Below are 12,388 nucleotides of genomic sequence, written 5' to 3' on the forward strand. Positions count from 1 at the left end.
ATTCTTTTACCCTTTATTTTCAAAAATACACTTTTAACGTTAATAGTTTTACAACATGTACAAAATGTTCATAAATACATTATTAGATTGTATTAGTTTGTGACTTTCTATTGAACTTGAGGAATAATAGTGAAATATAATAGTGAATTTCTCAAGCCAAACAATGATTGTAAAATGAGCCTATTCCTCCTCTGATTCTTCAAGCAAAAACTTCTGGGAATTAGATGCAGACGAAGTGTTCCTCATTCCAATTTCAATGTCTCGTCCATTTGAGGACAATCTCCTCAGCATGCTTAAGAAAAAAAAAATTACACAGTGCAAACTGACCCTATTATGACAGTGTTCATTATAAATCTACGTTTACAATGTAAACATAGATAGGTATCTACTTACAACCACACCGCAAAGGAAGTACTGGTCACCAGAAGCACAGCAACAGCTAAATGCCAGCAGAAACACATGGTGACAAACATGATGTTGTCATGTTGCTCCAGCTCCCACTGGGGCCCGCTCAGCGGATACAAGACAAAACCAATCTGGAACATAACATGAGTGCAAGGTCACTTTTAAAGCTATCCACCATTATAAATCTAATTGGAGTTCAAAGTGCAAAAACTAGGACTTTAAAAGTATACTAAAGTTTCTTAGCATCAAACTGTTCTACCCTAAAATGAAAACACAAATACAGTTGTCACACTTTAAAAATATATATAGTTTTATAGACTGACTAGCCATGGTAAAGTTCTTTCTCAAGTAGTAAATTTAGTTGAGTTCTTATTAGTCATGGGGGTGTGGCTGCCTCAGGACAGAATCATTTAATGATTACAAAGGTAAGAGCATTTCCACAGTCGCATAGTTATTACAGTGTGTGATATGGCTGACCTGGTAGAACCATGTGCCCTGCAGAATGAAGAACCCTGCCCCCAGCAGCTCTAGGATGATGTTGTGTCTTTTGAAGACCTCCAGCATGGTGGAAGCTGCTCCCCCAAACACAGCCACTAGCAGCAGAGTGTGGATGTGTGCATCCAGGTGAGGGCGCATGCTCACGTGGTAATAAAACAGAAACCCTGAGATACAAGACCACACTGTCAAACATCAGCTCTGTATTCATTTATAATAAAATTGCAGACGGAAAGATGTAATATACTCAACTATGTAGCAAATTTGAATCATATTTTCATATTAAAGTAAAACCCAACCTTAAGTATGTAAAAAGCACTATTTAATGAAGACATTTTTTTTTTCATGTATTTGGTTTTCAATGAGGAAACACCTTTAAGGCAGATGCATTAGCATGAATCATTTGAATTATCCATCATTATCATTTATATTTTTTATAGTATAGAATAGTACAAATGCAAATAAGTTGTCTGTTAAAAGTGAACCTGTTGGATATGTTTTGTAATACAAGGCATTTATTGTTCTAATTATTGCCATTTGACTCTTGACTCTAATGTTTAACTCCATATGCTCCATGACTTACCCTCAACAAACAAAGCCATGGACAGAATAAGGCGGTCCACCCCAACAGGCACCAGTTTGGAGGCAGTGGAGGCCACCAGTGTGACCCCTGCAATACCAAAGAACAAGTACATGGTGCTGTGCTGCCAGTTCATTAGCTTCACCCATTCCCTGCCCGAGATCAAATGAGCATGAGGGCCGTCTGGGACAAACTGCTCCACCAGTATACCTTTATCAAAACAAAACACACTGCTGATGTGATCTAAATCTTTAGACACATTGAACATTTTGATATTTTTGTTACCGACCAACAGAAGCAGCAAATATTTGTAATCCTCCCTCAAAGTAGTGCATCTTCTTCAGAAAAGGTGCCATCCCTTGTCTGTGCTTGGGTTGATGCATCCTCCAGTAGTGATGGAGGATGTGCTTCACCGTCAGCCACACACCATACAGAAAGAAGAAGGACCCCGGGATGGCATGTCCTCCAAAGTTGGCCATTTTCAGGCCTAGAAAGATATTGTATTTACAGACTTTTACAGGACTTTTGCTGTTGAGTAAACTTCGTATTTTATTGTTTGAGATAAGTCAGGCTAAGCAACCTTTAATTCCAAATGGCATAAATAATGTCTGCATAACATTTGTTTGTTTAGATGTTATTTTAGCACAATGCCGTAAACCAGGGGTCTCAGACTCGCGGCCCGGGGGCCAACTGCGGCCCGCGGAAGGATTTAACAGCAGCAGCCAACAGCGTTCACAGTAGCGCGCAGCTCCTCAGGACGGTGCTGGAGTCTGGTCCTTGGTTTCTGTCGTCCTACAAGCGCGTTGGTCAGATGGTCCGGAGGCTCTGTCCTCCAATTGCTGGTTCCAGACGGTGGCGAGCAAGACCAGTGCGCAATGACTGGGTCTGAGCGGGTACGTTCCGCCGTCTGCGCGCTGGTTCCGTGTTCCGTGCGGGGAAAGTGAGAATGCGCTGTGGACTACACCTACAGGTCTGTGCTGCTCCTGTCCTCCGCGCTCAAGAACCGCGGCTGGTTCCGAGGTGGAGCAAAGCATCCGGACAGAACGTGAATCCAGTTTAGTTGGTGTCCGCATTTGGTTCTTCCCGGGGAAAAGCGCTTTTCACTCCCCGCTCCACGTCATCTGAGCCCGGACAGAACCGGAGCTGCTCCTGCTGGTTCGGGACTCTGGTTTGGATCGAGTCCGACTGTATTTCTCACACTAGGCTAAAAGCAGGACATTTTTTAAAGGTGAATCAATTGAATGGGCGATTGCCTATTGCCATAAAATTATTTGGTTAATTAAAGCCTAAAATAACAAATGCTGGTTCCTACATGATCACGGGGAACACCGGGACCTCTGTGCAGGTCCTGAACAGAAGTACACACCCCCATTTTTGACTCACTCTGGAGCCACACGTTCGCACGTACTTGCTCTGATCTTCGTGTATTACATTCTCTGTATTGGCCATTGTTGGTAAAATATTTCGAAAATGAATCGTGGCTGCGTCTGGACAACAATCTGTTACTGCGCTGGAGTCGTACAGCGCGTCATTACAGGCAGGAGACGCGTTTCTCCCATGATGCATCTAGAATAGTTCGTTTGGACCTGCTGTCTGTGGTTTGGACCCGGGTTCGCGTTCACACCAGAAGAACCGCACCAAAGTTGGTCATTTGGTGTGGATTCGGTGTGGCGAACCGAGACCACCTCTTTTTTGAAGTCTCGGTCCACTTGAGTTGGTCCGGGTCAGAGTCCGATTGACGCTTTCACACCAACGCAAACGAACCGAGCTAACCACTTCTGGTTCGAAATGGATCGTTTGGTGCGCACCAAATACTGTCGGTGTGAAAGCACCTAATACAGGTCAAGGCTCATTGATGAGCATCTTCAATCTATCCTGAGGATCTCATATGCTTCCTCCTGCAAGCCAAATATCTCTCAGCTGTACAAGATGAATCGTAGCCAGGTTCCAACCAGCAAGAAGTAGGCAAAAGAAGAGTAGACGTATTAGTTTAAACTTACGTTCTGAATACATTTTCATGTTCTGAACTGTTATTAAAGATTAAGAAAGTGTGTTGCGTTTTGTTCTTTCTCTCTCCTTTTTTCCCGTGCAACCGCTATTTATCGAATACTCAATGCGGCCCAGCCTCACTCAGACTTTATCTAATGTGGCCCCCGGGTAATTTGAGTTTGAGACCCCTGCCGTAAACTGACATTTATGTTAGGGGTTACATAATTACGGTGGTGTATTGTACGGTGGTGTATTGCTCTCACTCCCCAAAAAATATTTCGGCTCAGTATCACGTAATTACGTGAAAAGTTTCACGTTATAACGTGATATTTTTCACGTTATAACGTGAAATTATCACGTTATTTCATGATATGAAATTATCACGTTATTTCATGATGTGGTATTTTCACGTTATAACGTGAAATTATCACGTTATAACGTGATATGAAATGATCACGTTATTACACGATAAGCATTTATCACGTTATTTCATGATATATTCACGTTATTACGTGAAAACGTCAATTATGGTTTTGCGTGATTTCATTATAAGATCAGCCACAGCCAAACCACGCTTCCCTCGGTCCAGTCAACTCCAGCCTGAGCATGGCCCACGCTGAAAATGTGGATTCTCCACTCTTGAGATTACTTCGGGCTCGTGTTGTCTCCTTCGCATGAAGCAAGATCGTGTAAGTGTATTTTACTGTTTCGTCCCCAAGTTGTGTTGTCGTACGGTAGCAGAATGTTCTGTAAGCAACTGCTGAATATTAGAGCTGGAGCGAGTTGTTCGCTGTGGGTAGAGCTGCTAAAAGTACCTAGTCTGTTTGCAATTCTGTTATAGCTCCTAAGAATTAGTTAAAGACAAAAGCATTCATTTGACACATTTCGGTGTTTCCAGTTATTTATGAATAATGACCATAAAACATTGTTGAGTGTTTGCACTCAGACATAGACAGTGTAAGAGAAGGTTATTCAGAAAATGTGGTGTAGTTAGCTAAGCTAAGCCCCGCTTCAACTCATCTGAGCCCGGCCTGGGCAGGGGAACAGCGCTCAGAGGTCCCTGTGCTCCTCCGGTTCAGGCCGGGCTCAGATGATCTGGAGCGGGGAGTGGTTAGGTGCCTCGGCCTGAGAAGCGCTTTTCTCGAGAAGAACCAAGTGCACGGAGGCTCAGAACAGTAACGAACCAGACCGGATTCGCGCTTCTGTCCGGATGCTTTACTCCACCTCAGAACCAGCCGCAACGCTACACCGGAGCAAACCGCACGGACCTACAGTTCACTGCGCATTCTCGCTTTCCCCGCACGGAACCAGCGCGCAGAGGACGGGAACCGCTCAGCGATGTCTTTACTGCTGTTGGCTGCTGCTGTTACCCGAACTCAGAGCTTCTGGGCTGATGTGCAGCGAGTTGTGTACAAAGTTGTAGGCTACATGTGCTGTTTTATGAGTTTATGATGATAACTTGGGATGAGGACGGCCGTGGTGTTTTATGGTCTTTATTCATGAAGAACTTGAAACACCGACATGTGTCAAACGAATGCTTTTGTCATGAACTATGGAGCTATAACAGAATTGCAATTTTAGCAGCTCTTTGCCCACAGCGAACGACTCGCTACAGCACTCGTTCACCAGTTGCTTACCGAACATTCTGCTATCTTGAGGACGAAACAGTAAAATACTCTTACAAGATCTTGCTCCGTGGGAAGGAGATAGTGTTCTGGTGTGTTCTGGTACACCACGAGCCCAAAGAAATCTCGAGAGTGGAGAATCCACACTTTCAGCCTGGGCCATGCTCACGTTGGAGTTGACTGAAGGGAAGCGTGACTGTCTTATTTTTCCGGATCCGCGGCGGAGGCGCGGCTGATCCGCTGCGTATCTCGCGGACCCGCCTAGGACCCGTTTTGGATCCGCGTTCAGAACCGGGTTATCTGGCCCGGATAAGCTGCGGTTCTGCCGCGGATCTGTTTATTATGTCGTTAGGAACCTAAATGTGCTTCAGATTTAATTCTGGTCCACTTCCTACTGACCTAAATACGCACAGAAACATTTGCATTGAAACTGTACATAAAACACCTTTTACAGCAAGTATCACAACTAGGATGTAGATGCTTACATTTAAAAACATGAACCTCAACAACTCAAAGTTGGATCAGTGATAATCTAACATTAAATCTCATAATTTAACAAAAGAAGCAGCAGATTTTTTACAATGTAAACAATGTTTATTTTATTCATTTATTACAAATCTTAGAACATGAGTAATTATTATTAACGGTATAGGACTGTATGCCCTTTGAGTTAACCAATGCATTGTTCTAAAAATGAAAATTACAATTTGCAGTCTTAACTAAAATAGTTCATATTAAGCAAAGTAAAAAAAAAAAAAGCAAAAATACAAATATAAGCCATATGAGTAAAAGCATGGACAGATGAGAGTAGCCAAATATCTTATTCTTAAAACTTAACTTTTACTTCTGATCAATGTGCAGGGCTCCTTTTGGGGACACTCAGCAGCAGAGCGGTCATCTGGGGAAAAGAACATAAGTTTTGGTTGGTTAGCTAATGTTATCTGTTGTTAAAAGTTATGCCTTACATTATTGTATTAACGCACCGACATGATTGCACTTTAGTCTTAAGAGTCAACACACTGCACAAATAATAATAATCTGTGGTTAAAAACACAACCTGTTCAGACACCGGTGTCACAGTGGCTCCACAGCCGAGGGGAGAGCTTCAAGAGGGTGCCCAGCCAGAACCGAGCCCGTTAGCAACAACTAATGATCACAGAGCAGAGTTATAACTCCATGATCGTAAAAAACATATATGAATATAAGCAGCGATATATAAAAACAGTATTTAGATTGAGATTTACCTCAAGAGATGGAGTTGTCTCGACACCCAACCTCGCTTCATCACGTTAGCTGCTACTGTCGCTAACTTTACTGCTACTGCACTCATCAAAACTGATAAAACACACAATCACAGATGTACAGACATCACAATGTAACGTTAACGTTGTGTACATTAATGATGACTAATACAATTAACTTTTAAACTATTACTTACAGTTAAATCCGCGGACAACAGGTGAGTGCTCCTCCTTTCCACTCAGGTCCCGCTAACAGCTGATGAGTCAATGACGCGTCCGCAAAGCGAATCTGAACCGGTTTAGCCGCGGATCCGCTCATTGATAGAACAGCCGATCCGCAAAGCGGACTGACTGTGGGGCGAATTTGGGGGACCGAAAGCGAATCTGCTGCGGATCCTAATGCTATCAGGGTCCTTATATCACGAAATTACGTGATAATTTCATATCACGTATTAACGTGATAATTTCATATCAGTATTAACGTGATAATTTCACGTTATAATGTGAAAATACCACATCACGAAATAACGTGATAATTTCATATCATGTAATAACGTGATAATTTCATATCACGTTATAACGTGATAATTTCACGTTATAACGTGAAAATACCACATCATGAAATAACGTGATAATTTCATATCATGAAATAACGTGATAATTTCACGTTATAACGTGAAAAATATCACGTTATAACGTGAAACTTTTCACGTAATTACGTGATACTGAGCCAAAATATTTTTCGGGAAGTGAGAGCAATACACCACCGTAGTAAAGCATTACAATGCAAACATTATATTTATATCGTAAATAGCCCAACAATCTGTGATCCCACCAACATAAATATATACTTTTTATAAGTTAAGATCATCCATTTGACCATAGGCCTAGGGGATTGGCAGTAGACTTAATGCTAATACTAGTCATTTGTTTTGCAAAGACAAATTCAAACAACCTGTGGGTTTTAGTGGCATTTACTTTGTAGCGTGATTCATTGTCCACGGTACATGTTAAGTCTGTGTGTAAACACGACGTTTAAGGAGAACCATGTCTTCTCTGTTTTCAAGCATCTGTGTTTTTCATAATCGTGCCGAACGCGTCTTACGGACTCGGTCAGACAAGTTTTTCTTGATCCGTCCAGTTTAACTCCATGTGGCATATTACACTTGCTCCACTAGCAAAGGCCTACATAGATCAGCGAGCCAAAGACATGCACTTTCATATAATCGTTTACTCAATTAGTTTAAAATGTGTCCTATATCTATAAGACGAGATGGCTTTAAAGCTTTAAGCCTATTTAATTCAAAATCCTTTGAAGAAATTTAAAATAGACTAATTTATTATTATTATTATTATTATTACTACCATCCAACATAATAATATAAAAGGGTACTAAGCTGTTATATTGACGAATATAATGACATGTATATTTCTGTATGCCTTGCTTGGGGGGCTGATTGATCTTTTTGACATGTCTGATGTCTTGTTTTATGGACTGGCACTGTGTGTTGGATGTCAAAAACACAATAAACAGTGTTAAAATAAATAAATACGCGACACGAAACTCTGCAGGCATTTGACAGCAGCATAGAATCAAAGAGTTGACATAGACCTACCTTATTTTATATCCCAAACTCCCAAAGGTTGAGCGAAATGTGAAGAAAATGTGCGTTGATCCACTGTCTGTGACAGAAGCGTGCGTAAACTGCATACACCTGTTGCTCCAACCGGCTCTACAGGGATGGCCCCACCCATCACATGCGACAGGTCCAAGGAGTGTCACCGGAGCCCGCAGAGACTTCACCACATCCTGTTTATAGAGGTAGTTTATTCAGTTACTGCGAGATTCAATCATCTGAATAAGAACTATGTAGGACTATTCTCTATCATGCACAGTGAGTGGCTAGCATAAAAGCAGACAAAGAAACAATCAATAATTGGCCTGAAAATGTCGGTATTTATGCGAGTTAATAATAAACCTAGAGTGTGCTTAGGCAGAGGAAGTAGTTGGAGGCAGTAAAACGGACCTTTGTACAATAAAAACTTTATTAGTATCAGTTTCAGCCACTGACAACCAGTGTTCTAATTTGTAAAGGTTACATGGTTAAACATCATATAAAACATCAAAGTATTTGAACAACAGCTTTACAACACGCGCTTATTTTTGTTTGTCTGTTGTTGTGGATTTACAGAATCAAACAGAATAATTTCTTCTCTCTGAATGGGTTTTCAGATGAAGGGACTGGAGTGACCAGAGGATCCTCTTTGGCGTGAGATTCACAGTATGCCATGAGTTCAGCAGCAGCCTTAGATACCTGCACACAACAAAAAATGGCAATAGCCTACCTGTAATCTCAAATCTGTTGAATAGATTTTTTATTTTTTTTACTAGAGACAGTTGTGCATATTAGCCTGAACTAAGACTTGCGTAATTCATATACACAATTGAAAGCCAAATGATAAGATAAAGACAGTTTTGTATTACATATTGTGAAATACATATCATTGCATAATCCATGTATTCACTGTATGAATGAGCCAACTGCTTACAGGTCATTTATTTTAATTTGAATATATGATTTCTTACCAGCATCCTCTCTATGTTGACCTCCAGTTTTAGTTGCTCCACTGTCTTTCGGGCATCTGCAATCTTGGCCATATTATTCGACATCCTACACGGCAATGGCACTGATATGAACAATCTGGCATGAAAAAAAAAAAAAAATTCCATGTTTTCTTTTAGTTGCTTTTTCACATTTTACTGTAACATAATAAATTAGTAGAAAGAGGCTAGATCAGCAATGTTAAGACAGCTGCACTTGAGGAAAAGACAGGAGGTAAAGCAGAAGGGAGTAGGGTTATTGTTACTTTTGGGAGGTAGAAAGCATTGTAAAAACATCATCTGAACTGTTTATTAATGAAAAAATAGATCTTGTGAGATACCAGATTAGGACTGTATTTTTACATTAGACCAGTCAGTCAGTAAAAGATCCCGAGTCCTGAGGAAGGCAACATTATTATGAGATTGTGTACCAAAAACTTAACTGTTGTAGGCTATGAGAGAAGAGGAGGGTAAACATGAGGGCAAGTCACTGTGGCCATCCCCAACATTAAAAACTGCATATTGTTTTGAAGAGGCCATTGCCCAGAGATCACATGATGTTTAGTCTGTTTCAGTTTGCCTTATTAATTGTGCTCCCTGGGTCTCAGCTGCAAGTGGCAGAGGATGGTCTCAGAGGAGGGCCAGGGAGAGGGAGGGGCCCTCCACAGGGAACCATCCGCTACTGCAGAGTGTAAATACAGTTATCCCAATGTTAACACTTTGTAACATTTGATACACAATTTACTTGTCAGTTTTACTTTAATAACTTGTGTTTGTTTAGTTTTTTTGTTTTGCTTTTTAATTTTCTTTAAAGTGCAAGTTACAGCTGAGTACCCACCTCAGTTAAAATCTAGTAAATTGAATGACTTTGAAATGAAAAACAAAACTAATTTACATATATTTCTGTTTTCAAAGCAGAGATCAACTTCAGAAGTATTCAAGTAAAGTTGTGCCCAAGTTGTCCATGCTACAATTAATGAACATGCAAATCATTTCAAGAGCTATTACTTTTTCAATTAGGCAACATCAGTTATTTTAAAAACAGATAACTTACCAGATAGCCAGTGTCACTGACTCCTGATTTGGTTTAGGTCTTGACGTGGTCCGTGTTACAGCAACAGTCTTGTGGAGGTGACTGGAGAAATGAGGTGGAGTCACTGGGTCTTCAGCAGGTTCCCACCTTCACATAATGAGGCTCAACCTCCACAGCTCCACATGTGGCCCTCATCCTCCGTGTGGCTATTTCTCTACAACTCACACATACAAAAACATCAATCAAAAAGGTCAAATAACAGAGTTTTGTATTTGTAAATATATCAGTGTGGTGTGTTTTTCACTGGCCCTGACAGATTGAAGAACATGTACAATGGTATGCACATATACAAGATACAGAACCCAGATCAGTTTTCTTTTCTTACAGTGATAATAGTATAATTTTAATGTATATTTGGTACATCCTGATTAATATTCCTTGAATTTGGGTTATCAAGTTCTCATATCCAACTCGCTCCAATTCTTTAATAAATTAGAAACAGTTATGCTCTTCATGGGCTCGTCACCTCTCCTGTAGTGTAGACAACAGCAGGAGGCAAAGAGCAGCATGGTAGTGAAATGTCAGGCGCATCATTAGCATCTCTGTGTAATTGGTCTCATTCAAATGAGGACCAAGACAAGCCAGTAACACACAGAGATCCACAGGTGTGACAGAAAAGTTAGGATGTGTCTGTCTGCCAAGAAAATTTGTAAAGGCAACAACACAAATATTCATGGATTTCAGTAACCCCTGGGTTTCAGACATAGATATTTATTTCTTTGAGCTTCAGAATGATAAAATATATTATTACAAAATAACAAAATATATCTTTTGAATGGGAAAAAAATGCATACAACAGGAAGCTGAAAACCATGAATAGACATAACATAACCCTAACCCTATTTAAATTATTAAATGATACATTTCGGTAAAGATATTGCACTAAAATAAATGAAAATTAACATGTGTAACGTTAATGTTTTCTCTTCAGACAAATGATGTAAAAAACATTTTTTGTAAATACATTTGTTGAATAAAAAACAGCATTCATTCAGCGCTCCACTATTGTGGAACTGAAACAGTGCCATCTGCTGATTAACCACTGGTCCTACATGTCCTTTATGTGTTTTCTAGAGTTAGTAATGATGAACATCTTGTCTAGCTATATAAACATCCTTCCATGAACTATATCTATGAATGAAGAATGCTATATAAAAAATATTCTGGGGTAATGCTGAATTAAATTGATACAAAATATAAACAAATTTGGAGAACTTGTATAATGTAAGTATTTTCATCTTCTCTTAACATAGTTTGGTTTCAGTGGTTTGGTAGATTCATCCATACATTTTCTTCCACTTATCCAGGGCTGCGTTGTGGGGTCTGCAGTCTATGCAAGGCCTCCCAGACTTCTTTCACCTCCAGCTCCTCCAAGGGGACCTCGAGGCTTTTCTAGGTGAGCCGAGAGACATAGCTCCTCCAGTGCGAAAATACACACATGGCAATCAACAATAAAATCAGAAGATAAGAGCAGAGTAACATACATTACTGTTTTCTATTTCACAGGAAACCCAAGGTGATATACTAGTGCAGGGGATGGTGCTTTTGCCTTGGCTTTACAGAAAACCCTTATCCCCAGTGATGGTTACAGAGAAAACAAAAGCCTTTTACCACCGCAAGTGGAAAACATGAAGAGCATTAACAACTTCAGTTTCATTTAAACTACCCCCTGTAAGTCCAAATGGCCTCAAATTGTCGCGTTGTATGAAAAAAATTACAATAGATTTAGAGGAATACCACATTTTACAGGAAGCATATAAGATAACGAAACAACAATCAAGCAACTCATCAATGTTCAAAGATGGACACACAAAGAAATTAACGCCTCGTGCCAGGCAGCAGTAATTTTATTTAAAATTAGGCAGAGGTTCCAATTCAGCAAGACCTTGGGACCCAGAACAACAGACCATGTTTCTCCACCCTATCAACTCCCCTAACTCTGCACAATATCAGAGTGCTCACTAATAACAAAGATCTCACTAATAACAAAGGTGAGTTTTACTATTACTACTCAACCTGAAGGTTAAATTTTATTGGACCATGATTCACTTGAGCATTTTTATACCAATATAAAGGGCAAGAGAGCATTGTGAGCTCAAGATAAAAGATAATATAAAATTTGCTGTTTTGTAATGTATATGCCTATATATGTGTATCATTTTTATTATTTACTGTTAAAATAATAATTATTATTATTGTTATTGTTGTTGTTGTTATTATTCTTGTCTAACATAAGTAATAAATAAACATAGTAAAGTAATAGCCAAATAAAGAATATGGCATTATTCCTATAATTCAACCATCGTATAACTTACCTGTGTGTCAGTTAAAAAACCCCTCTCCATTCAATGAGATCAG

The 12,388-nt window shown here is 39.9% G+C and overlaps 2 protein-coding genes across 2 annotated transcripts; both read right to left on the reverse strand.

The window, feature by feature from the left end:
* Nucleotides 1-5: 5 nt before the first annotated feature.
* tmem45b (transmembrane protein 45B) lies at nt 6-8,088 on the reverse strand. Its single transcript, XM_020922942.2, has 6 exons — nt 7,952-8,088; nt 1,770-1,967; nt 1,484-1,690; nt 883-1,067; nt 394-536; nt 6-292 (listed from the first exon to the last, which is right to left on the reverse strand). Exons 2-6 carry the CDS (start codon nt 1,957-1,959, stop codon nt 181-183), a joined length of 837 nt encoding a protein of 278 aa, XP_020778601.1. The 5' UTR covers nt 1,960-1,967; nt 7,952-8,088; the 3' UTR covers nt 6-180.
* Nucleotides 8,089-8,521: 433 nt separating this feature from the next.
* On the reverse strand, nt 8,522-10,083 carry gng8 (guanine nucleotide binding protein (G protein), gamma 8). The gene is made up of 3 exons (XM_020923020.2): nt 9,992-10,083; nt 8,923-9,037; nt 8,522-8,650 (listed from the first exon to the last, which is right to left on the reverse strand). Exons 2-3 carry the CDS (start codon nt 9,004-9,006, stop codon nt 8,522-8,524), a joined length of 213 nt encoding a protein of 70 aa, XP_020778679.1. The 5' UTR covers nt 9,007-9,037; nt 9,992-10,083.
* Between the last annotated feature and the right edge of the window lie 2,305 nt (nt 10,084-12,388).

This window comes from Boleophthalmus pectinirostris, unplaced genomic scaffold (assembly GCF_026225935.1).
Source record: "Boleophthalmus pectinirostris isolate CB_2022bp ecotype Guang Dong unplaced genomic scaffold, ASM2622593v1 HiC_scaffold_12, whole genome shotgun sequence".
Lineage (NCBI taxonomy): Eukaryota > Metazoa > Chordata > Actinopteri > Gobiiformes > Gobiidae > Boleophthalmus > Boleophthalmus pectinirostris.

Bases quoted from the DNA above. Each gene is read 5' to 3' on its own strand.
- tmem45b (XM_020922942.2), bottom strand. From the start codon at position 1,959: ATGGCCAACTTTGGAGGACATGCCATCCCGGGGTCCTTCTTCTTTCTG. The intron at 1,068-1,483 runs GTAAGTCATGGA...CTTGTATCTCAG, and splicing joins CATGGCTTTGTTTGTTGAGG to GGTTTCTGTTTTATTACCAC. The intron at 537-882 runs GTCAGCCATATC...GTTATGTTCCAG, and splicing joins AGGGCACATGGTTCTACCAG to ATTGGTTTTGTCTTGTATCC.
- gng8 (XM_020923020.2), bottom strand. From the start codon at position 9,006: ATGTCGAATAATATGGCCAAGATTGCAGATGCCCGAAAGACAGTGGAG. The intron at 8,651-8,922 runs GTAAGAAATCAT...TGTTGTGTGCAG, and splicing joins TCAACATAGAGAGGATGCTG to GTATCTAAGGCTGCTGCTGA.